At 46.3% G+C, this 27,337-nt stretch overlaps 1 protein-coding gene across 1 annotated transcript in view; it reads left to right on the top strand.

Annotated features, from left to right (window-relative positions):
* Positions 1-14,447, top strand: part of LOC146812238 (BPI fold-containing family B member 4-like) — a 44,594-nt gene extending 30,147 nt beyond the window's left edge. The window contains exons 11-14 of the mRNA XM_085615146.1: positions 321-391; positions 6,016-6,058; positions 13,112-13,175; positions 14,320-14,447. Coding sequence (XP_085471272.1) covers positions 321-391; positions 6,016-6,058; positions 13,112-13,175; positions 14,320-14,447 — 306 coding nt within the window. The remainder of the gene's footprint in view (positions 1-320; positions 392-6,015; positions 6,059-13,111; positions 13,176-14,319) is intronic.
* Positions 14,448-27,337: the final 12,890 nt, after the last annotated feature.

Consider the following 27,337-nt stretch of genomic DNA (forward strand, 5'->3'; position numbering starts at 1 on the left):
TATTTGTACACAGTGTAGCCTACCATTCCAGGTCCATATTTCCCATTCAGTTTGATATTAACTCATTTTATCTGCCCTGTCCGTTCACTATATCACTTTGAAAAGATTTGCCTTCTTCACTAGTTTGTCTGTTTTCATTTGTCCCCACTTTGAACATATATAATGCTTATTGTTAGACTCCTGAAGTTTGGGAAGTTTTGGTTATTTTCTGAAGAGTAAACTCATGGCCTTTTAATTGTACTATATAGTATGATGCTATGCAGTGAATGTTTTCTTTTTTTTAACTGAGCACTGACTTTCTTCATCATTTCTCCTTGCAGACTGCCAATTTGATTGCTAAATTTTCAGTTTTAGGGGGAGATAAATTGAAGATCACCTTAAATCTAGACAGGTATCACATTTATTACATTTCTTCCTACTTCTTGTCGAAACTGGTTAAATTCAATCCTCATGATCTTGTTAACAGTGATAGTTTTGTTCAGTAAATCACTTAATCTTTACGGGAAACGTTTGTATGTAGGATGTTCTGGACCTGTGTGAATTCCATGCAGTGATATTATGTAGTAACTCTCACTATAGATCTAGTTTCTAGTATAAGAAGTCAGGCCAGTAGTCAGAAATCTATTCTTTAACAGCAAGCTTAGTCAGTGGTAAATGGTTGGACTGACTACATATGGTCAAGATATTAACCCAAAAACTTAGCATTCTCTATTTCTTCAAGGTAAATATTGTACGCACTATTCCTAAGTCCACATACGCATTCCTAAACGTAGCTTGTGACGTGGCGGTAAGGTTAGTATACAAGATGAAATAAAATGAGCACACCACGGTAAATAGTGAACACAGTGTGTTGACTAACTCTGTTGTCAGGTACCTATTGTTGGATGTGTCTCTTATTTCCATTAACACAGATATTGGCCATTAGTATCAGGAATATGGAAACTAAACTAGGTAAAAATGTTTTGAAGTTGGTGATAGAGATGTACCCACAGCCTTTACGCTCAAGACCTGAGTTAGAATAACAATCGTGGGATCTAAATGCTTAGAATTTTATGGAAGGCAAAGTACCGAAGGCAAATGCCAAAATAAAGTGCAAAGTATTTAGAGGGATAATGTTCTTCTCATTCAATCAAAAGAGAAATATCAAGTTTTGCTTGGATAAAAGAAATGGGATTGAAACATGGTATGAATTTCTCTGACTCTGTTTAAAAATTATTACACCCAAGAGGAACTACAATTTGAATGACAGTGATTCAAACAGAATGCAAGAAGTATAACTTAACTCATCAGGAGCAATAGGAGAAATAGATAGTGAAGTGGCCCACGTTCTGTAAATCGGTGAAGGTTTTGAACTTGGAAAGACACGCTGTATACGGTTGTAGAAGATTTGGAAGACTCCACATATTTGTGCTGCTCCTGGCAATGTTGTGTAATATCAGGGAAATCAATTGTTTAAACCGGCCTTTGGCACTGCCTGATTGTCCTATAGGCCATTTCGACCCTGGCAATGTAGCTCGAGTTAAAAACAAAATATAATAGTTCCTGCCAATTAAGTGCAGTTTGAAGTTAAATATTTATGAAATAAGGTACCTGGAATATATTTGACTTTGTGAATTCATGTCAGGAAGTGAAGGCAGGGACAGATGATTCCAGAGGTAACACTTAACAAGGTGACAGGGCAAGGTAAATACCAGGCTACTCAAATATGACTGTAGTCACAGAACTACATAGGATAGGAGATGTCTGTAAGCAGGGACAAGGAGAGAGAGATGAAACAGTCTCTTAGAAGCTTAGAAAAATTCCATTTGGATTAGCACTAGCAGATTACTATTAACAATTTCCATACAGCAAAGTCATAGATTGGGCTTTCTGATATAGAGAGTGTTGTACTCAGAGTCAGGGAGACCGAGACAGACAACAACTCTGAGACTCCAAAGGACCTGGGTGCAACAACAGAAGTCTTTCCCGTACCTGGTAGGAATAGAAATCAAGCCAGAGGTCACACTGTAAACTGATATACGCTGCAACAGCCAGTGGATCGAATTTGGAACTAAATACAAAATCAGATGTAAAAAATTATCAGAATACAGGACAGCCAAAGCTCAAGAGGAGGAAACCATTCAATTGGAAAGAACAAGCGATAGAGACTGAAGAGAGATACTACACTAGCACTTGCTCAGGTAATAATAGAGGAAGCAAAGAGACAGGGAGAACATCAAGACAAGGAATTATGAACAGGACTTCAGAAATCAAGAACAGGAATGATTGAATCAATAACAGGCTGTAACTAACAGAGACTGGGACAAGTAATCCCCTCTTTGTAATTCAAACTAGAAATTAGGAAAGGAATGCAAGAATGTCCACAACAAGCCCTGGACAAGTATTGCCCTGCTGGTACATGGAAATTCAAACTTTAATTCAGAACAGGGAATTCAAGAATGTACCCAATAGGCACTGGAACAAGTACTGCCCCGCTGGTACATTGATTAAATACAGGATTTCAGACCAAGCTCAGAATATTAGATCAGCACAAGGAAACCAAGCAAACCAATGCCAACTGAGCTAATATGTGGTCAGAAACCCAACATGCAAAACAATCAGGATATTGTGGTAGAAAGTAAAGGCAGAACAAGGTGGAGAGTGTAGCATGGATAGTATAGCATGGATTCCAAACCAGTATTCATGATGAAAGCAGGCCCTCAGAATGTCTTCAAGTGCTCACAACTGGTGGCATGATAGGAGGATCCTGACAATTCATTCGGAATTAAAAGGGAATATGAGGAAAATAAAAAAGAATAGAATATTAGTAAACAGTCCTTTATAAAAATTCTGCATATTCAAGGCTTGCAAGAGTTGACAACCTAGGAAGAATTTGTAAGGTCCTGCTAAAACCAAATAATGCTCAGTTGCAAATGGTGCGTAAATTCTCTTGTAGTCCTAGATTTTTCTTTGTTTGCCTCTATTTATTAGCAGTTTCCTTACAACTGCAGCTCATGGTGCAGAGGGCCTGGCATTTTCACATTGGTTGGTGCATTCAGGGATTGCTCAGGTTTTTTGGGGTTACCCACGCTTCAGTTTCATGAGTGCAGGCATTTCTTTTTTGCATTTATAGAACTGTGTATGTACATGGAATGCAGGCACTTACTAAGTGGGACTTGAGGTTTGGGTTATGAAAAGAAGATAGAGGACAGATAATTGATGGAACTGAGACGTGTCAAAGGGCAGTATAAATGGTGGTACATTTATTGTATTTTCAATATTCTTAGCTGAGAATGCTTACTTCTTAAGCCTATGCTTGTGGAACTGTCCCTTTACTTCTGCTTATGCATAATGACTAATTTAAATCTCTCTTTTTTACCCCGCCTATATGGCTCAGTATGCCTCTTTCTTCCACCTCTCCCAATCCTTAACTACACTTTACAGAATGTAGTATGCCCCATTCTGCTTTCCATGCTCCTCACAGTACCTCCATGCACAGTAGTCTACCACCTCTTTGCCTTCTGCCAATATCCTCTTTCTTTATCCTGCTAAATTTACCCAGGCAATATTATCTTATTTGTCTTTGAATTCAGTTACTTATATTTATTCAAAAACACATCTATCACTATAAGGATCCAATGCAAATCTTGGTTTGAATGAATCACTTACACATCTAAATTAGATGAATTCATAGAGAGAGGTTCATGGAGATACACCTTTCTGTTTTCACAACAGATGCCTGCCTGGTTTACTAGATTTTTACTTTCTGGCTGAGAAAAGTGTCTCAGTTAAACGTAAAGATTTCACTACTCATGGACCTCTATTTGATATAACTAAAACAGAACTGCAAGCACCATGATGCAAAGGTCAATCTACAACTGAATGATATACTTATTTGCCCTGCCTTGACCTACATCAGGCCTGAGACATCTACAGGGTTGTCAAGACTTCAATATTTATGTGCAGTAAGCAAGGGTCTCTAAGTTGTGAACCATTATAATTTCTTGCAGAGCACTTCCATCCTGGCCTCCAGTAAACATTTGAGAGCTCCACACAAAGGTCTTACGGTGGACTTGCACTCTGCTATTCCAGGCACGTTGGTTCTTGGGCATCCATAGTGCTCTTGCACGGCCCAACTGTCATACCTCAAATCATGCTCTTCTACAGCAGTGCAGACTCCACTGTGAAGGTCCCACTAAGCTCTTCTGATCTGGCATGCAGTACATGTAATAAGTTCTGTTAAGACTCTGATGGGTTAAAAGGAATACCAGAGCTGAGGAGGTTAACATGTCTTCTGCAGAGATTTGCTCTAGTTGCATCCTTAGCTATTCCAGTCTCACAGATGGTCCTGCACTTAAGTTCAATAAAATTGGTGCACAGAATGTAGTAATAATAACACCTGCTATTAATTGTCTTAATCTAATTTACTTCCCAGGTACTGCAACATTGCTATAATCTCTTTCTGTCTAGGCAGCCAAAAGAATATTTATGTGAACAGTTAATCGCTGCTTTCCTTTTTAAGAGACAAACAAGGGTTAAACTTATTTACTTTCAACCTCACTTTGTTGGCTGTCAATCAGTGATGTTTTCTACCCCATCCAAGTAGTATCTTCTAATTTACATCACCAAGCCATTCACAGTGGAGGCTTCAGCCTCCCCTGTTACTTGTTCAGTTGGGTGGATGTGCTACACCTTTGTGGCTTATTTAGAGGCGACCGCAGTGAACAATTTGTTTGCTCATGCAGGTATTGAACCATTGCTTTATTTTCTATTGGTCTAAGTGGCTTATACAATCTTTGAACAATTTATCTCTACTTTTTATTTCTTCTGACAAACAAGGCTATAACTACTTACTTTCAAAGTTACTTTCTTGGCAATTGGTCGGGGATCTATTCTCCTGTGCCATATAGTATATTTGCTATTTACATCACTGGGCCATTTTGCATGAGGGATCTCACACTCCCCAGTGGGTGGGTCAGTAGCCTGGGTGTGCTACTGCTTTTTGGCCTATTTAAAGGAGTCTGTCCTGCACACAACTAGTATACCCCTACATGAGTTGAAGCATTGCTACAAATGCCCTGGGTCTAGGTGGCAGGAGAATCATTGTGTGTACAATTTAGATATGTTTTCCTTTCATAGCAGACAAACAAGTACTCTAATTATTCTCTTTCATCCCTCTTTCTTTGCAGTGGGTCGGGATCTTTTTCCCCTGCGGAGAAGTATTTTTTCCACTAGCATCAGTCACCCATTTTGGGTGAGAACTTTCATAAAACAGCAGGTGCAGAGACTTTCTCAGGAGACTATGAGTACTATGACAGACAAAAGAAACTGGGCCAGAGTTAGAAATGTCATTTCCAGCATACACATATAGAGCAATTCCTCCTCAGCATTGGCGATCTCTTGAATGAGATCCAAAACTGCTGACGACAGGAAAGATAAAATGCTGGACTTACCCCGAGTGGGCTTGGACACATCTGCATCTTTCAACATTGATGGCCAAGTAGGGGTAATTACCTTATGTTTCCCCATTGGATCAAGTCTTTAATAATAGATTTTAGAGAGGAGATCCGGCCCTGTCACACCCGGGCACGGGTTTGCACAAACAGGACTGCTGTTGGCCCGTCTTCGCCAAGCGTGTCATGCGAAGAATAAAATAACACCTGCACTGATCGCTCTGCCTCCTAGAATGTAGGAGGCGGAAAGATGGAGTCCTTGGATGTGGGCTGAGCATCCTATGTAGTTTATAATGGAAGATAAGCATCATACTCCTCTGATAATAGTTTCATATCCACTAATTTATGAAGTATAATGACTGTTATTTGTATCTATACAAACTAAAATGCTGTTTAACATTATCATTAGGGAATATGTTAAGTAAGGTGGTTTAACTTGTGTAAAATGCACAATTGCAAATGGTATTGCAAATTCTATAAGGTTTTACTTGGCAATATTCATTTAACTTAAGATAGGGAATTATTTTCAGATGTTTGCTCTTTCACTTTGTCTTTTTCACATTGTTTTTCACTTTTTCTTAAGCTCTAAAGTGTCTGTGGCATCTTCAGCTGTGGGACCAATTGAAGTGAGTACATAGTTTGTTTAGATTAGAAAAGAAAATCTTATGCTGTAATGAAGTTATAGCTTTTTTCCTCTTAACAAGATCAATATGCGTATACACCACGGGTATTGAATATCTCTCTGTAAGTTACCTGAAGACTGGAATGTGTTTAGGCAAGTGCACTCTGCCTGACATTTTGTATGGATGTGGATAGGGGCACAACCATAGTGCTTAATGAATATGATTGGGTTTAGTGATAAAGCTACTGCCACAGAAGTGATAAGCTTTGGAAACTGGACGTTTTTGCTGTATAATTATGTCTTCAGAAGACTGAAATGGTGTCTAGTACAGTTTTAAAAAACTAGCATGTTCAGCCTGATACCAGTGTGTGAGGCCGGTGGTGTCCAGAGGCAGGCTATTACATTTTTATTTTTTTATTTTTTATTTATGAAGTTTTATTAAGCATTTCACAACAGATAAACAACACAATGAGGTACATCATACAGTACAAGGCCAGGTATCAATGCATGTCACAATAGTACAGAGTACCTTGAGATCAGGCTAGGAGCCTACATGGAAACATAAATGAGCCAGCAACCAGAAGACAAGGGAGAGAGACAGGGAGACGGGGGGCTTCATAGTAATGCACGGACATGTCCATAGCATTGTCCAAAAGAGCAACACATTAGATCTCTGGCATAGACAATAAATAGGTGGTGAGAGGTGACCAGACATCACGGGTCGGGATGACAGTGGCAGCTCCTCAGCATAACAGAGTAATTGATCTCGACAGTAGGTCAAGTCCTGCAGCCACAGCTTGGTGGTGGGGGCCACCCTACTCTCCCAACACATGGAGACCCTCCGCTTGACAACCAGCAATGCAATGGCCACGAATCGTCTACATAATGCCTTAACTTCAGCAGTAAGACTAAGAAGACAGAACTGCGGAGTGCAGTCCAGGGGAAGCCCAACCATGATGCGCATAATCTGTATAACAGCATCCCAATATGAGTGTACCTTGGGACAAACCCACGCCAAATGATAAAAATCAGCGTCCGGGGCACCACATCGTTTACAATCAGCTGAGTCACGCAAACCATAGCGATGTAACTGGGCAGGCGTATAATATAGCTGATGTATATATTTATAGTGCACCAGGCGCATATTTCCATTCGAGGTCAACCGCCCAGTGAGGCTACAACAGCCCACCCATTCATCGTCTGTCAACTCGCGTTGCAAAACGGCGTTCCAATTCAGCCGCGCCACCACAACAGCCGGAGAAGCTTCTTTCTGTGAGATTCGATACAGTCTAGTGACCAATTTCACCCTAGAGGGGGTAGTGTATAAGAGTTGCAGTGCTTCCAGGGCAGGCGGCTCCGCAGGAAATTGCGGATACAAGTCGCGCATGGCCGACCGCAATCTAGTGTAATTGAAGAGCTGCATAGTGGTAAGAGGGCCGTCAGCAGCCAACGAGGCAGCTGCAATAAACCGACCACCCGGGTAGAGATCTTTCATAGCCACCAAATTCATGCTCCTGAGAATCTGCAGGGCGCCCACTTCAGTAGTAACCGAGAGAGAAGAATGGTGAAGCAGAGGCATGTCAGGCGCATAAAGCGGCAGCTTCTGTGCTTGTTTACCCATCTCCCGCCATGCCCCAACCGTGGTCTGCACTGTGTCAAACTCCCCCTTCTCGAACACTGTATGAGTATTGACAAGCATGGCCTTGAGTGGTATAGGATGCACCGCCCCAGCCTCCACCGCCAAATGAGGAATATACCGCAAAGCCCCCCAGCTCATAAGGAAGTGTAAGTGTTTCCCACTTGAGACAAGGTTTCCTCCCCCCCCCCCACGCCAATGTGACTAAGAGAGATCGAAGGGAAGTGAAAAAAGAATACGACAGAGGTGCTGGTATATTTAGAAATAGATACAGAAAACGGGGGAGGATTGTCATTTTTATTAAAGCTAATCGGTCCGCAAAAGAGAGGGGCAACTTTATCCAGTGGGCTACCTGCTCCTCAAGGCGTGTGACAGCCACTCCATAGTTAGCACGTATCACCTCCTGGGGGTCACGATGCACCCATACACCCAAATATTTTACTGCATCGGTACACCAAACCAGAGGGAATTCTAAATCAAGAGGAGACGTACTGTCTGTAAGGGGCAAAATCAGAGACTTGGACCAGTTTATAACAAGCCCAGAAAAACGTTCAAAACGAACATACTCTCGCAGGAGAGTGGACAGATGAAGGGCTGGATCGCGCACATACAGCACCATATCATCCGCGTACATGGACACAGCCAGAGGACGCTGGAGAAACCGCAGCACCGCCCGGGAGTGACGCTGCCGCAGAATACAGGCGAGAGGTTCAAGCATGAGCGTAAACAGTGGCAGCGAGAGCGGGCAGCCCTGGCGCGTTCCCCCGATGAATGGATATTGGATGAGAAACATGCCCATTAATTCTCACTCTAGCTGTAGGGCAGGTGTAAAGCAATTTGATCCAATTGGTGAAGGGCACCCCCATACAGTGCAAAATTTAAATGATATAAGACCAAGAGACAGAATTAAAGGCCTTAGCTGCGTCAAGCAGCACCGCCACCGCTGGCAGCGTAGGTTCAAGTACATGCATAACAGCAAAGAGAGTTCTAAGATTGTGGGAGGTTGAACGGCAGGCACAAAACCAAACTGGTCCAGCAAGACCATAACCGGCAGAATCAACTGCAATCTGGTAGCTAGGACCTTAGCTAAAATGTTAACGTCTGTGTTGATTAAGGATAACGGCCGGTAGGATTCACACCGGTCAGCCAGCTTGCCCGGTTTGAGAAGGGCAATCATCAGCACTTCACGCAGCGTTGGGGGGAGGCATTGAGTCTCATAAGCTTCTTCATATACCTGGAGCAAGCACGGAGCTAGAATGTCGACATAGGTCTTATAAAACTCCGCCGGTAAACCATCAGCACCAGCAGATTTACCAGTGGGAAGAGCGGCTATGGCATCCCGTATTTCATCAAGAGTGAGGGGGTGCATTAGAAAGTCTTGTTGCCTCCGAGAGATCCACACCAATGCGATATCGTCCAGGTACTGCTGTAACTCAGCATCATCAGCTGCCGGGCGGTGAGCGTACAGGCCCTGATAAAAATCAGCAAAGGCCTGCAGAATATTAGGGGTGTCGTGATAAATATCATCATCAACGGTGAGCGAACTGATCGTATAGGTGCCACCTCGGGGATCCATGATACGGGCCGCTAAGGCTCTGCCCGGCCTGCCACCCTCCCCATAGTACCTGGCCATACTCCTGCGGGATAAGTGACGAATCTCCTGGTCAGCCACAGCATTATATTCTGCCACTTTTTTTCTAATGATCGCAAGAACAGAGGGATCAGGTGCGCTCTCATACTGCCGCTCCAATCCCTTTAACTCCTGTGCCCCTGAGCGATCTAAGAACTCCTGCCTGGAGACCAATGCAGACCCCACGTATGGTCGCCTTAAAAGCTTCCCAGAGTGTCCCCACCGTGTCAACCGACCCGGTGTTCCGCGCAAAGTAGTCAGCAATGCCCTCCCGAACACCCTCACAGAACACTGTATCCAACAAAGCAGAGGGTTAGAGCCGCAAATGGAAGGGGTGGGGATGTTAGTCGGCAACGCCAGACGAAGGTGCACAGGGGAGTGATCCGATAGTGTCCGAGGCAAGTGTTCAACCTGCGATATCCAGTCATCGGCATCCTGGGTCAGCAGCCACAGATCTATACGGGACCAAGCAGAGTGAGCATATGAGTGACACGTACCCTCCCGGGCGCCAGGGTGACGCAGACGCCGGACATCCACCAACTCCAGCATGGACATACCATCACGCATAGCAACAGGCGCCTGCTTGGGAGGCCTATCCACAGTGGAGACCCTGTCCATGTCAGGGTCCAGGGCCACATTAAAATCGCCCCCGCAAATAATAGTGCAGTGGGGCAGCTGATAGAGTTTCCCCCACAGGTCATCATAAAAGGAAGGATCATCAATGTTGGGCCCATACACATTAACTATGATTAAGGACCGATTATAGAGCGTACCTTGCACTATGAGGTATCTACCACCCTCATCTTCGTCTACAACAAGCGGTACAAAGGGGGTGCCTTTTTTAACCAAAATCATAACCCCCCGGGCGTAGGAGGAATAGGAGGCTGCAAGCCGAACCCCTGCCCATCTGGTAGCAACCGTAGAGACCGCTTGTTTGGTAAGATGCGTCTCCTGCAGGAGACCAATGCAAACCTTGTGACGATCAAGATAGGAAAGCACCTGGCACACTGTACGTGGATTATTAAGTCCCCATACATTCCAACTAAGCCATGATATCGCCCCGTCAACCGAGTCAGTCATGTCACGATAGGAAGAGGCATAATATCAGCATAGTATGTATAACCAGCTCCCAACACACTCCCACCCCACCCACAGTGCACCGACAATGTACCTCTCAAAACAGTGCAAACCCCAACATCCCAACCCACCCACTCCAGCAGTAGAAGCCCGCTGTGACACCCCATTAAACAACATAAAATAAAACACCCCCAAACATGTCGCACCGCAAGCAAAGCAGACAAATAGGACTTCCAAGTAAGAAAGAAGGCGACCAGGCTATGAACAAAAACTAAAAATACAACCCGGCGGGGAATTCCCATTTGGGGAAGCACCAGAGGCCCTGAACACCCCGTGATGTACAGGGTGGGCCGAGACGGAAAGAATAAGGCCATCCGCAGCTGGTTACAAATGCGGCCTAACGACCACATCTGGCACCAGAATTATAACAGCCCTCCCCCCGCATCCATCAGTAATACCAACAATATAGTGCAGACAGCAAAGGCAGCATATAGCAAACAGTCAAACAGATTTAAGAGGATAGCATAAAACACCATTGGTTGCGTATGAAAACAGTGGAGGCAGCCAAGGCAGACGCACAGGGACATCCCGCTTGCCAATGGGCAGAGCGGGAATGGGACATCAATACAAAAACAAAGCCACACTCAACCATCAGAGTCAGAGTCTCCCACTTTCCCATTTGGCGGCGCCCGCCGCGGCGAGCGGCACTCCAGCTGCCGGAGAAATTGAAGTGCCTCCTTGGGGGTGGAGAAGATGCGAGTTTTCCCATTATGCTGAATGCGTAGGGGCGCCGGGTAAAGCATTGCATAGGGAATACTAAGCAATTGCAGTTTTTTCTTCACAGCATGGAACTCTCTGCGCGCCTGCTGTACTGCAACCGTAAAGTCAGGAAATAGTTCCACCTTCATTCACTGATAATTCAAGCTGCCTTTCTCCCGGGCCAGACGCAACGCAGTGTTCCTCTCACGGTAATTTAACAAGCGAGCTATAATGGGATAGGCGGCGCCCCCGGGATAGGCCTTGCAGCTAAGGAGCGGTGGGCTCATTCAACAATAAGGACTTTCGACAAGTATTCCACCCCAAATAGTGAAGTAAGTAGGGATTCAACAAATAGCTCCATAGGCCCTGTGTTGGTCGATCCGCAATACCAGTAATGCGCAGGTTGTTCCGCCGAGATCGGGCTTCGATATCCTCATTCTTGGCCCTAATAACCTCCATGATCTTTTCCATGCTCGCACATGAGGAACTGACCGCCTCCATCCTATCCTCAGTTGTAGATATGCGCTGCTCAGCCTCAGCCAGCTGCACGCCGTGTTTATCCAGTTTGGAGGCCATGGCGTCCATTCGCAAATTTAAAGTGTCGATTTTAGCGTCAATAGTATGCTGGCTCTGCTGCATGGCAATCATCATGCTTTCCAGTTTGGCTCCAGACCCCTTCTCAGGATCAGGTTCAACATCAGAAGCAGCTGGGGAGAGGGGCTTCGGGGGCGGCTTAGAACTGAAAGAGAGCTTACTTTGCTGCTTGGCCGTACGCCCCATGGCGGATCACGCAAACCGCCTGATGCACAACAAGGGGGCAATGCCGCAGCAAACAGCGTCCCTCACAAGATCAGGAGGCAGGCCACGCAAACACACTGTCAGGGTCCACACCACGGGGACACAAAGCTGCAAGGGCCTCCGCCAGCCCCCAAAGTCTATGGAGGAGCACAGGCGAAAGGGAGCACCCACGTGAGAAGGCGGGCCACCACTGGCCACCCCGCTATCAGCAGAACGATGAGCAATCAGCCGCAGGTTACGCTGAAGAAATCGTGTGTTGTGGCACCAGGGATGGGGGCCCCACACAGGAGGCTCCAGGAGTCCGCCACCCCAAGGACATGGGGGCCAGGCGGCAGCCGGTGCCGAGCAGCGCCAACTCCAGCAGCGGGGGCACAAGGGAGAGGAGCCGTAAAGCGCACCACAGGCAGCCCCGGGGCGCGGGGAGCAGTGCCGCGCAACCTGGCCGCCCCCGGGCGCAGCAAATCAGGCACAGCGGAGCAGCCTCACCTTCATGCCAGTTCCGCAAGAACCATGGTCGCTGCAGCGGTCACAGGCGGGTCGGCGCAGCCAGAAACACCCGGCCGCAGCCTCCAGCGCCAGCAGGACGCCGCCGCCAAGCTCCGCCGCATCCGCGTCCCCCGCGCCCGGAAGGCACGCTACTCACAGTCCGGCACCAGGCGGGAGGCCTCCACTACACCTTCGGCCACAAGCACTCAGGGCAGGCCACTCTGCAAATCCGTCGTCCCCAGGGCCGGTCAGGCACAGCTCCACTACTCCATGAAGCACCACGAGCGGCAGCCGGCAGGAAGCAGCACCCCACTCAGGACAGCAGCAGTTCCGGCGGCAGGCTACCAGAGAAGACGAAGCACCGCCATTAAGCACAGGGGCGGGCAGTAAGCCGGAGAAGTACTGGCAGCAGAAGGCAGCAGATGAACACCAGAGCACAGCAAATGGACGCTGGAGCGGTAAGGAGGGCAGATCCAGGCAGTAAACGCGTGGATGGCAGGTAAGCACCAGGATATTAGGCGGATTGACGTCTCGGCCAGCAGAGCAGCGCTAGAAGGTGGCCATCTTGCTCGGGCTCTCTAGCGCCCCGCCGGCTATTACATATTTGACTTGTTCTGTTGCTTTAAGGGGATTTATTAATTACTGTTTAATTTTTTTTTCCTGCCTCACAGGTTTCTCTTTTAGATGGACTGGTCGGAACCTTATTCAGGACTGCTTTCTTGCCAACATTGAACAGTAAGGATGCTAATTCATGTTTGGTTTCAAATTTCTTGTCAGAATTGTAAATTTGTGACAAGTAAATTTAATTTAGGATTGCTCTACAACCTATGAACAGTCCCAGAATAAAAATGTTAATATCTCTAATTAATACCTTGCACATATTTTGTTCCTGTCAAAACCAAACTCACCCTTCAGCTTGTAGCCAAATTGAGCAATCGTGTTTAAAAGCAAATATGCTTTCCGATTTAGGGCCGGATGTAAGAAGCCATTCAACTGTTGCAATGACCGAATCACTAAATCACTGGGTTTACAACCGCTAAATGGCTTTTTTAAATGTTCTGAACCTGTTTTGTAATTTGGCAAATGCTTGCCAAATCTTATAACGGGTTTAGAAATGTTTAACAAACCACAATTTGGAAGGGGTGTGTTTAACGCATGTGTTCCAAATTGCGACTCTCAATGCTATGTATCAATGGTTTTCGACTTCAATATCAGTTGCAAACCATTGATAAGTTACAGATGCCTCAAAGCTGATGCTAACACATTCACAGAAGAGGAGTCCCCAGAAACCGCTTCTCCCTTTGTAAATGTAAAAAAAACAAGTTTGTTTGGAAATGGGATCACTACCAACTCTTAAACAAACTTTGACAAAAAGTAAATTTATTTAATAGATCTTTTAGGGAACCCGGTTGCATTAAAAATAATGCTTACTTAATGCCCTCACAGACATTAATGCTCTGCTGATCCCAATATCCACTCAGAGCTAGCTGTAAATTGTGACCTACCTCAGCAATATTGATGAGGTAGGTCAAATTTTAACCCACTTCGATTAGTTGTTTTGAGACCCAGTCTATTAGTACATGGGTCGATGATAAAATCTCATTGGAGTCACATAAATTTGGTGCGCAACTTGTGACCACTTTTTGTGAATCCAGTTTTTGTACATCTGGTCCATAGTTCTGAATTCAACTATAGGTTGAGTTTCTTAATGAAGTATCACTTTTATTAAGGGAAGATCAGGGGTAATTCCAATGTCTAAAAATAAATTAGACTTTGGTGTTGGAGCATGGATTTTTTACAACTGCTAACTTAAAAATATCTCATTTTCTTTTGCTGTCTAACACTGTCCTGAAAAAAGTTTTTTGTTTGTTTGCTTTAGCGGTTCTTGGAAACGGCATTTCCCTCCCTAGGCTGATGAACATTGATTTCAACAATGCTGATATCAACATCCTCGATGTAAGACACTCATATGATTCAGAGACTTCCATGTTTTCGAGCTATTTGTAGTTGTTTTTTAATATAGACTACACCCTGTGTAAATTAGATAGCCATGCATACATTTTAGGTTGTCTTTGCCACTCTGAAGTTTTAAATATTTTGCCAGGTGCTTTTTTTCTTGAAGTGTGCGGCCATGCATCACTGTTTTCTCACTTTTTCAACATAGGAGTTGGTGAAATACTATCTGCAGGTTTAGTTGGTGAAAAGTGGAAAATTTAACCTGAAAAGTTTCTCGATTAGCGCTGAATCCGCATGACTCATCTGTCATTACAATTTTCTGATCTATTACATCCTGCCTAGGGGACATTCTGATGTAGACCAGTAGGGGCTGGTTTGGGCAGCTATACTGTGCAAGGAGCAAGTTGGAAGTGCAAGAGTTGAAACTGGCTGGCATGCAGGTTGCCAGTGGGCCAGGACAGACCTAGAAATACTACATTGTCATGCGGGCCATGGTCGGGAAAATTTTGTGAACTGATTGATGGGTCACATTCAATTTTATTGCTTGAAATGATGGGCTTTCAGAGCCAGCCAGGATTGGGCAAATGCTTTCGAATGCCATTAGTGCCCCGTTTCCTTAGCATTCCTTCTTGTTTTTTCAACTACTGTTACTGTGTAACACCAGGGTGTTAAAACAAGATCAGGCAGAATAGCAAGCTGTGAAGCTCTGTAACTTAATCCACCCTTACTCCTAAAAGTGTGTATGCCCACAACAATGCATTCCTTCTGCTTAATGCGGGGATAATATTTATCTTAACTTTGTTTGTAACTTACAGGACCTTATGTTCCAGAAGTGTACAATTCACACTCACTTAACTAGGAATGAATGGAGTGAAAATATACGAACTCTTATTTTCTCATTTCTTTTCATTTTTACATTTTCAGGGGCGTATTTACAAGCCCAGGGTGCTGCCGGAACATCACTTTTTTTTAACATTTCGGCGACCCACAGTGCTGACCCATATCTGCGAGGCCACTGAGAGCCACCTTGCATGGATTTTCATGGCATCATAGACATGGTGTAAAACAATGCAGCGCAAGTCGCTGCGCTGCCACACACTGTGTCGGGGAGGCATGCCACAGTTGTTGCAGTGGGTGTTCCCAATCAACGCCTATGGTTTTGGACACATTCCCAGATTTACAACACAGCGTAAATATGGCAATGCATCAAAACTGAGCGCCTCCCCAGGGCAGGTGCAACGTTGCTTTTGTGCAGGAAGTAGTGGTGGCTCCTCAGCTAAGGCAGAGGAGCATAACCCCACTGCTTTTTGAAGAGTGCAAAACAATAAAAATAAAATGAAAACAACAAGACATTATTATCATTTTACTTTTCTGTGCGGGACTCGGAACCAGCGTGGGGTGGGGTAGGGCAGGCTGGCCTGAGCAGTGGGAAGAGTGGTTTGCACTCTCAAAGTGCGCATGATGGTTTGTCCAGCCCTCTTGAGCCGGACAAACCGTCATGCTTACTTAGTATGTTCTCATACTGGCTGTGTTGCACAGCCAGATGGAGAACATGCATAGGATCTCAGGCACTACCTGAGCGGCGAAACATGCTGCTCAGACCAATCGTGTTGCCGCTGATGCTGCGTCTTGAATGGCTGGGAGAGCCTGGGAGCGTGGGTGCTTCCGGTACTGCCAGTGTCGAGTGAGAACAGAGGAGAGGCAGCGGCGGCAGCGTTCGAAGGTAAGTTTATTTTATTTATTTGTTCATTCCTCCTGCCCCACCATCCACATTCCGAGGCAGGCATTACTAGCAGGAAGGTCTCCCTTCATGAAAAAAACAACTCAATTTCACACAGGCACCCTAGTGCCATGCCGTTAAGGTGTCTGTATTGGCACATGGCTGCCTAAATGGCACCAGTGCAAAAGAAATGACAGGGATGTGTCGTATTGCCACAAATATGACACATCTCTGCACTTCGCTGATGGCGTGGCGCTGCAAGCTAGCTTGCGGCACTGTGTAGCATAATTTTCTTGTAAATGAGCCAGTGAGTTTTTAAAGCATTACAAAGCCATACAAATATAGAAAAAAGCTCAGCTTTCTGAACAAAATCTGAAAAGAAGGGTCACCTAACATGTTAAGATAAATGAGATTATAGGTCCGTTTTGGCTTTATGTGATAAGAAGACTCAGTTGACTTTTGATCCTTTACAAATAACATTTAGGAAAATAGAACGACACAGGGAGAGGTACATTTCTAGAACTATGTAAACTTTTTCATGTCAGTTACAGTCACCGCTGGTAAGATATTTAGGGGCATATTTACAAGAAACTGGCAGAGCACAATCTTACGCCAAAACTGGTAACACCGGGCTCCAGCAATTTCAAAACACAGAGATGCGCCGTATTCACAAGAATGCAGCGCATCCCAGCGTTACCCAAAGCACTGGTGGTAAAAAAGCTGCCTATGCCTGCGCAGGCACCATAGGGCCATTTTGCTAGGCTGCCTGTCCTGCAGCATCAATTGTTTATGTGCAGGAAGGGACACCCACCCTACAGAAGGATTTCGCCCGCTAAAATTGATTACTTCTGACAGGAGCACATTCATCAGAATCAATGCCTGCTTGTTATTATTTTGTTTTTCTGGATCAAACACCAATACTTTGTGTGCTTTTATGAAACAAAATACAAAGGCCCTGATTTGGAGGGAGTAATTAGAGATTGTGCTTGCTTGGGGCCACCAGGCCTGAGAAGTTGGTGCCAAAGACGGAAATGTAGCACCTGAGACCCATCCCACATAGGTGCACTTCAAAGGGCACAGTCCTGCAGTGGATTAAATGCTGTCACTCATAGGTCATCAGCAGGGCTGGTGAATGATCCACTGGCAGTAAATTAGTAGTTTCCCATTTGTAAATGAGGCGGGGAACCACAAATCTGACCCTTTATGTGATTTGCATTACTTCTTCCTTAGAAGTTCTGAAGACATGTCACTCAGTGTGCTACTGCATAACACATATTTTGCCAAAGCAAGCATTTATTGTACCACCACTTAATTCTCTTTTGCTTTCTGGAGGTCACTCAATTATTCATAATTCTGTATTCGATCTCGTAAAAAACAGATCATAAAATTCACAGCATAATACAATATAAATTCATAAAATTTTAATACCAGTCAACAAATACGTATAAAAAATATAAAACTCACAGACACAATATAACAGCTGGCATCATGAGGTTAATAAAGGCTGTAAAACCACATCATCAAAACATCATTGAATAACACAATTGCAGTGCACATTCAAAAAGGTGCTTACTGCCTGGCATGCAATGGGACAGTCACATTTCTGCAGAAATTTCAAAAGCAAAGGTAATAGAAACCGTTTAGTGAGTGGGAAATAAAATTTGGAGCAGGGTCTAGGGAGATGTCTCAGAGGGGGTAAACTGTCCTTGGGGACAACACAACAGCCACCCAATAGAAACTAGCATAAGTCGGGTCAACAACATCTGCTCCCATACACCCGAAACTACGTACAAATAAGGAATACATTTGTGGTCTGTAAAAAGCAATATTCTGTAATAGTTGATTCCATTCGTTCCCTACCCACCCTCTGTGTCCTCCTATGGGCCCGGATACATTCTTCCATTTTGCAGCTAACCGCTGGTTTCTCAAAAATATGTGAACTGCCTAGAGCAAATGTATCTAAGCCGGGGGATTCTGGGGAGTGACAATCTGAGAAAATTGTGTGATTTAAACTAGCCTCTTCATTAAAGGGGCGAGCTTAATTAAATCTTCACCATACTACAAGCCCAATTACTGATGGGCAACAAAATGCAGTGTGGTAAATGAGACCGCCAATGCATGCCGACACACTCTCTTTTCCTCAGTTTGAATAATGCCCACATCCCTATAACCCCATATCCATGAGCCATAGGTCAGAATTGGGAGGCACTTACTCCTATAGATCTCTAATATGGTGGCTATTGGTTTTTTCCCTATCGATGAGACTAGAGAGAAGATTGAGCCAACTTCATGGAAAAGACAGATTCTCCTGTCCCCAACACATGGCACCCAGGTGCAAACACTATCAAACATCATTCCGAGGTTCAGGAATTAGCTTGCTTTCTCAATTACTCATACAGCATGTTTTAGTGTTTTTGGGCCTCAAACCATAAAAAGGTTTTTCAGAAATTGGTTTCCAGGTCTAATGTTTTCATATTTGAGACAAAAGTAGAAATGTATATCTTTAAACCATTAGCCGTCCTTGGAAGTCACACAGCATACAGGAGTGCTTGTACAGGTTTTTTATTAACCAGGGGAACGTCCACCCTGATATTCACTAATTCAGTTGAAAGCCATGTAAATACAACAAAAATAGGTGCCAATGCACCCCTTGTTTAACTCTCCGATTCACTTGGAACGGAGATAAGCACGCTCCACCATCCTATACCTAACTGATGAGGATAAATCCCAATGGAGATGTCCACCTCAAGTCCCAGGGAAATTAAAATATCCCAGAGCTTGGACCTACTTACGTAGTCAAAGGCGCTGGTTAAATACACGAATACCAACTGAAAAGAACTACTTTTCTTGAAATTTTATTTGGACACACAGAAGTGAAGGTTTAAACATTGTTCTATAGTGCCAAGGCCCTTTCTAAAGCCATACTGGACCAGAAAAGAGAATATTCTTCTCCGTTGACCAAAGAAGCAAACGGTCCAGTATGGTTCTCCCAATTATCTTGGTAATAGAGTCAAATAATGAAATTTGGCAGTAGAACTTGGGGTCATGTGCATTGCCCTTTTTGAAAACTGGCAAAATTATAAACTTTTTTTTTTAAAAAACTTTTATTTAACGTTTTTGCACATTACAGCCTTTCCACGACACAGCATGAGTAAATCAAGTGACGAATACATCTAGCAAGTAAACACAGAGCACAACACCATCTTGCCACGTATTTCCGTCGGGGAGCTCCGCACTCATCCAGTTCTATACTTAATACATATCCCACCCTGTCCCATGGGCCTCCTTCATTGGGATAACTTGATGTTATTGTACAGCACAAAGAAATCATATATCCTGTAGACTTCACACTCTATCCTTGCATCTCTGAGAGACAGCTCCGGTCCCCCTCTTGTTATGTACCGGTGCCAAAGGCTACCTCCGGTGGTGGCAGGGACCCCCACCGAGAAGAGTCTGCACCACATGGGAACGGACCCCAAGCACCATCCGTATTGAACAGTTTGTGTGTCGACAGGAACCCCAGAGGAAGCAAGCCTCCCCCCTAGGCTCCCGCCTCCTGCTCCAAAGCGGGGGAGTCCGCCACCTCCGCAGCAGTTGATAAAAGATAGTTCTGAAGGGGTCCCCAAATATCCTTTGGTCTGGACTTTGACGGAAGAGTCTCGGCGTATATGGCCAACTATCCCTGGCAATAGGTCAGAACATCAATCCACTCTTTGTATTTAGGAGCCCTTCCCCTACCCCACCTACAAGCCATCCTGCGCCTGGCCAAGAGCAAAACCATACCAGTGAAGTTGCGATGCGCCTGAGGGAGGTGTGCAGTGTAACCTAGTAGTGCCAATACGGGGTCCCTCTCCACTGATGCACCCACTGTCTCCCAAGAGCCTGGAAAACCTGTGTCCAGAAATCCTGTATGCTCGGGCATTCCCATGCTAAGTGTAAAAACCCTGCTCCTGAACGGTGACACCTCTCACACCTATCATTATCCGCCAGTGCAAATCGAAACTTTTTAGCAGGCGTGTAGTAGATGCACTGTAAGAACTTGTAGTGGATGACTCGCAGTCTGCTACTAGCAGAAACCCTTGTAGTTTGAAGGCAGCAATATTCCCATTGCTCTTCAGCCACTTCCCTTCCCAGCTCCTCACTCCATTGTCCTCGCCGTGCAGTGCGGTCCCGAATAATGTGTGCGTATATTATGATAAAGTCGGGATACTCGGTGTCTGTCATCAGCCGATCCCAGCATCTGGTGCAGTGGTGCAAAGATCTTGGGCTCCTGCGGAAACCCTGGAAGGATAGAACAAAGGCCCTGCCGCAGCCGGATATATAGAAATGTATCTAAGGCCGAAGGACAGGCCTCGCCAAATATTGGTGCAAGCGAGCAAAACTTGCCGCTCCGAAAGAGATCTCCCCAAGTGACAATCTGCACCCATGCGCACATTTGATGAAAGACCCGTTCCTGCAACAGCGGCATACAGGGATGATAGGAGAGCGGAAGCTTCGGGGAGTACAGGAATGGGGAACCACAGAGTCCGACTACATCGTGCCACGCGTCTACTGTGCACGTTACAGTGGTGGGAGGGATGTCTCGGGTGCGCCTTGGGGCCAATATCATTCCATCCAAGGGTCTGCCAACCAGTGTTCTGCAGCCACCTGTGGCATGTACGGAGGAGGCCGAATCCAGTAATACGCATAGTGTGCTTGCGCACTAAGATAATATATTTCGAAATCTGGAATTTCGAATCCTCCGCGAGCATAAGGTTGGGTTAGTATGGGCCATTTGAGACTCGGCTGTTTACCACCCCAGAGCAGCCTAATAAGTTCCGATCGGAGGGTCTTAAAAAAGTATCACCCAGGGTGATAAGGTATATTTAAGAACAAATACAGAAATTGCAGAAGCACCACCATCTTTATCAAGGACGCCCATAAAGCAAGTGAAAGAGGCAGGGAAATCCATCGGGTGACAGCATCAGAGAGGCGCTGCACCGTGGTGCCATAATTAAGGCAAATCAACTCGTCGCGATCCCTAGAGAGCTGTATCCCGAGGTACCGAAGATCAGAGTCACACCAAGCCAGCGGGTAGTCTAGATCAAACCTGGTGGCTGCCGCCGTCAGTGGCAATACTTGCGATTTCCCCCAATTAATATGTACCCCGGATAGTCTACCAAAGGTGATAAATTCACGGAGCAATGGATTAATATTCTGCTGAGGGTCCCTCACATACAATGTAATGTCATCTGCATACAGGGATACCTGTATCTGACGCTGGATACATCGGAACGCTTTTTCACCATGGTGCTGCCTCAACCTGGAGGCTAATGGCTCCAATGCTATGGAAAACAGCAGGGGGGAAAGCAGGCACCCCTGGCGCGTACCCCGGGTTATGGGGAAGGCTTCAGATAGGTGCCCATTGATTAATACCTTTGCAGTGGGTTTGTAATACAACAGCAGAATCCAAGATATAAAGAGAGGGGGGAACCCCATCTGTCCCAGTATCCCAAACAGATAGTCCCATTCCACGGAGTCGAAAGCTTTCGTAGCATCTAGGAACACCGCAGCCAGTGGTAACTCCGGAGCAACATTTTACAACAGGGAGAAGAAGGTACGCAGGTTGTGAGAAGTATCACGTCCCGGCACAAATCCCGACTGGTCGGGGAGTATGAGCCTTTCCAGTAGCAGCGACACCCTGTTGGGAATGACTTTTGCCAGGATTTTCATGTCGCAGTTGATAAGAGATAACGGCCTATATGAGTCGCACGAGTCGCTAGGTTTGCCCGGCTTCAAAAGTGAAATTATAAGTGCTTCAAGCATCGATCGAGGAAGCTCTCCAACCTCCAGCGACTCTTCATACACTTCCTTGTGTACCGGAGCAATTATGTCTATGTATGTTTTTTAGAATTCAATAGGGATGCCATCTAGGCCCGGCACTTTACCCGATTGCGTTTTCATAATTGCCTCTCGTATTTCGTCTAGTTCGAACGGTAAGCAAAGAAACCCGCGATGTGTATTGGAGAGCCAGCCCAACGCAACATCTCCCAGAAAATATTCAAGATCCAGCGAGCCACTGCGTTGTGTAGTGTAGAGGTTGGTATAGTGTGTGGTAAACGTCTCTAGTATGTGTGCAGCCTCCCTGTATCTCTGCTCCGCTGGGCCCAGAATCTCCAAAATGTAATTAGAGAAGCGGGGTCGCCCGATCACCTCCGCCAGGGCCCTCCCCTGTCTCTCGCCCTCACCATACCTGCGAGCCTCCCAGTACCGCCCCCGGAATTTTGCCTCGCGCTGTGCAGTTTCCTCATAATATGACAGAAGTGCCCGAAAGTCGGCCTGCACCTTTCCCGTTTCGCCCAATTCCATGCGGTGTTCCAATGCCTTAAGATTTGTCTCAAGGGTCTTTAACGTCCCTTGTATATCCCGGAGCACTCCGAAACTTTTGGAAATACAGAACCCCCTTATTGTTACCTTAAAGGCCTCCCAGATCGTTTCCACGCTATCCACCAAGCCCCTGTTCCGTTGAAAAAAGTCTTGTATCTCTTTCCCCAACTCGTGCTGAAACACTGACTCTAGCAGCGCTGTGGGCTGCAATCACCAACTAGGCCTGGGTTTGTCATATCCTGCTGGGTGAAGTGTTATCTTCACTGGACAGTGATCGGAGAGCGTTCTAGCAGGTTGTGTCGCTGCGCTTAGCGTCGGCGCCAGCCCCCTTGTAAGGAGAATGTAGTCTATTCTCGCCCAGGTAGCCGCATGTGTCGCGAAATGTGTGCCTGCCTTGGTCTGAGGATGAAAGTGGCACCAGGCGTCCACCAGGCCTCCCTCCTTCAATATGTCCTGTAGCACCCCTTGGGTGCGACTATAATGGTTGGGATTAGGGTTAGATCTGTCCAGTGCAGGATTAATCACAGCATTGAAGTCTCCGCCCCATATGATATGAGTTGATCCTATGTCTACTATCTTACCCCAGAGTGTGGTGAAGAAGTCAGGTGTGTCCGAGTTAGGGCCATAACAGCAGACCAATGTAACTGAGTCTGCTCCCAATCTTCCCCAAGCAATAACAAAGCGCCCCTGTGAGTCCACTACAGATCCTGCCAAAGCAAATGTAATCTGTTTCTTTATTAAAATCGCTACGCCACGTGCATAGGAGGAGTATGAGGAGAACAGCCTATGCTCCGCCCATTTAGCAGCAAACGCATTGGAGAGAGTAGGATTGATATGCGTTTCCTGTAACATAGCGATATTGATCTGGTGACGATCCAAATATTAGTCAAAAGAAGGGGGGTCCCTAAATATCATTATCTGGTCTACTGCCATTGCAATACATTTTGAATTCTCATATCTCTCTGTTTTTCCTTTTTCTTTTCCGAATCAGTTCTGGCCCAGTTTTCTTTTCCATTAATCCGACCCATTTGTGGGCGCAATGTAAATCAATTTAGTGTAGACAGTGGGGTTTGTTCTCTTCGTTTGACGATCCAAATATGCCAACACCTGCCGCTTCTTCCTAGGGTCTTCGTGTCCCCTATGTGTGGCGGGCTAAGAAAAAAATTATTGCTCCCTCCCTAGCAGTTGGGCAGAGGGCCGGAAGAGTACTCTCTTGGATATCTGCCTGTGTTGTGATCGTGCTCTCAACATCTGATATGTACCTGTCCCTCAAGACGCGTCGCTGTGTCGTGTACTCCCCAACCTGTGATGAACCCCTGTGATGCCCCCCTCTCACTGAAGCAGCCCCAACTTGCCAGAATCACATTTCCCTCCCCCCCTCCCTCCGAACCACAACTTCGTAACTGCATTTCTTAACATGCAAACTAGAACCAAAGGGGGTTGCCCGCTGGGGAGAAACCCTAGGTGCAATCCGGAGACACCCCGCCCCCAGAGCCCATGGGTGATGAAGTAGACGATCCCTGTAGGGGACTGGGGGGGTGCCCAGCGCAAACCTGAATACCAGGCCTACAGGTATGCCCTATTCAAGTCAAGGTGCGGTGCCAGGCCGCCCATATCTAACACTGCAAATTTTACCAGTGGTCCTCTACACTTGTCCATCGCGTCTCTTCCCTGCCCCCCGCTCAGGGCACAGCCGGTGGTGGTATACATCAGTCTGGCGAGGTGGAGCGCCGCGAGGCAGATGGCGAGCCAGAACCGCCACCAGTGCGTTTGAGGTGCTTGAGAAAGTCTTCCACCTGCTGCGGATTAGTAAAAAAGCATTGCTTGCCCTGGTGGGTGAACCTGAGGCGTGCCGGGTATAGCAAAGCGTAGTCTATCTGCGTCTGTCTTAGCTTATTTTTTACTGCCATGAATTTACGCCTGTCCTCTTGCACCGCTGCTGTGAAATCTGGATATATGGAACAGGTAACTCCCTCACAGTTGAGTTGCTGTTTGCTTCTCGCCACGCGGAGCACAGCGTCACGGTCCCTGTAGTTGAGAAGCCTAGCGATTATGGGGCGAGGCGTACCACCCGGCGGCGGGCGAGGCCCCAGAGATCGATGAGCGCGCTCCACAATGAATTGAGGGGATAGGTGTTCCGCACCGATGGCCGGGGTCAGCAGTTTCTTCACGTATTCTTCCATTCTACCCGTGTTGGTGGTCTCTGGTAAGCCAAGAACGTGGATATTATTTCGCCGACTCCTCGCTTCCAAACCCTCGTTCTTAGCTGCTATAATTTTCAGTAGTTTGTCCGTTTGTGCTACCTGTGTGGAGACCTGGGTGGAGGTGTCCTCGGCATCCGAAATGCGACGCTCCGCCTCCCGTAGGTGACCTTCGTGGTTGTCCAATTTGTGCACAATGGCATCCATGCGCGTGGACATGCCATCCATTTTGTCAGCCATGGTAGCAAAGCCCTGCCTGACCTCCTGGAGGATTGATGTCAGCTCCCCTGTCCTCTCAGCTGGGCCATCAGTAGGACTTAGTTCTTCCGATGCAGCACGCTCTTCTTGTGGGGCGCAATTTATCTTTTTCGCCTCAAACGTGAGGCGAGATTGTTTGGCGTCCGATTTCCCTATCTCCGGCACTAGCTGGGAGACAGTGCAAGTCACCGTGGGCTCAATCCCCCGGGATGCGGCAAAGTTGAACGCAGTTGAATGCAGCCACCCACCTCCGCACAACCAGCGTGTCGGAGCCACAGTCTGGTCCCTCTGACAATCCACGCTTTTGGGCACCTCTCGCTGGGGGGCCACCAACAATGTCTATCTCTGGCTTTTTCGGCCAGGGCGATCAGGGGTACACCCCTCGGGGCACCAGCCCTCTCCGTCTGCAATACCCAGGCGGGGAGCTTTGCTCTGTCGCCTCCGCCGCCTTCTCTCCGATAAGCGGGCCGGGTAGCTCCAAGGCAGGTCCCAAGGGGAATATGCAGTGCCGGGTGCCTCCTTCCTCTCACGCCGATCACTCTCCCCCAGGCAGTCCCAGCCGGAGCCCAGACCCTCACCTGAGGTAATCGCTGGGTCGAGCCAGACCAAATCCGCTGTCTATCGCCTCCTCCCGACTCCGAGGCCTAGCCGCCACGCGTGCGGCCGCGGGCTTGCGTATTTACGCCCGCCGGGCCCCGCGCGGCTCGCGGCCTCCTGGGAACAGTGGCGCGGCGTCAACAGCCTTTTCTCTGCCGCAGGAACCCTCCAGCCGTCCGATACTTCTCCCAGCGGCCCCCGCAGTGCCGGGCCATAGGCACAGGCGTAGGCAGCCCTCAGCAGTGCCTGTGGGCAGGATAAATTGCGGATTTAGGCACCGGGCGGCAGGAGCCTCACGTCCGTGCGGCCATCTTGCGCGGTGCCACCTAGCACCCCCCGGCACAATTATAAACTTGCGTCATGAGAATGGGGCACCAACTTCACTGGGAGAGTTTATGACATTAGAGTGTAGAGGAGACCAAACCCTGGGGTCTCTTTAAAAATGTCCATAGGAATCCCATCAGGGCCTGGTTCCATTTTATTAGCACTTTTGAGAATGGCGTCATAGGCCTGCATCTGAAAACAAATTGAATGTTAAAAGGTAACACAGAATAGACCAATCCGCTCTCCTTATTAGGGACACTAGAACAATAAATTCTACTAAAGTGGTCTATCCAATTATCAGGTTCAATATGAGAACTCACTTTATCAGGTACAAACCTGGAGCAAAGACAACATGTACTGCCTTCCAGAAAGTCTAGGGGTCCTTGGCCTGACAAGCAGAGACCAAGTTTTCCCACTTTTCATCCTTCAAGTCAGCCTTTCTCTTCTTTAATGCCAAGGTGCAAGTCTTCCTACAGACACCAATTTCTTTCTGCTCGATAGACGAGCGCTTCAATTCGCTCCAATAGTCTAATAATTGTGATAATGCAAGGCTTATTGAACCAAGGTCTATTATGTCTCATTCTATTACCTATGGGCCATGTGCACATAGCTCTTATACATATATATACTGTGGATCCAGGTTCCTCAGATGTGCAGGAATTAATCAACTCCTCACATCCTTTGGCAATTTATCACATTATGGAATTAATGTCTAAAGGAATCGGTGCCCTGCATCTTTTGTAGATATTGATTGCTTAACTTTAACACTATACTTGGGCTATTTGTGGGGACTTTTATAGAGAGTGTTCATGGATTATGGTCGCTATATATAGTGGGTAAAACATCCCCTTCTGAGGCAAGAAACTGCATACTTCTAGAGATAAAGATGTAGTCAACTACAAAGCCTAGCCCACTTCTCATATAAGTCAGGATAGTAGGTCACAGGATTCCCAGTAAGTATATAGTAAATGCCCTCTAGTGTTCATATTATCCGCCCATAAATAGACATTCCTATCTGCTTGTTTTAACATGAAAGAAAATAGCCTGTGAAAGTTCTGATTATCCGTAGCAGAAAAATCATTGTTATTGAAATTAGCCATAACAATACTAAAGGTGAAACCTTACCTCAAGTCAAAAGCTTGCATATTTTCTCTCTCCGTTTGTATCGTCATCATTTTGCAGCCAATATCAACTTTAAACCAGGTTGCCAGACCCCCTCTTTGCCCGACTGAGTGTGGTGTGGAAGCTGGAAGATTGAAACATTTGTACTCGTCAATAAATACTGTAGGTGTACAATTTTATACCTGTTATTAAGAGCACACCAGTCCTCAACCAACAACATAAAAGCTAGCCCAGTAATATTCCAGCAAACCTGTCTCAACTTTACATTGAAATGATGAGGATAATTAATCACCTGATCCATACTTTACGCCGCAGAGGCTGGGGAAATTGCAATCAAAGGTCTAGTTTTCCCC

Source organism: Triturus cristatus, chromosome 7 (assembly GCF_964204655.1).
Source record: "Triturus cristatus chromosome 7, aTriCri1.1, whole genome shotgun sequence".
Taxonomy (NCBI): Eukaryota; Metazoa; Chordata; class Amphibia; order Caudata; family Salamandridae; genus Triturus; species Triturus cristatus.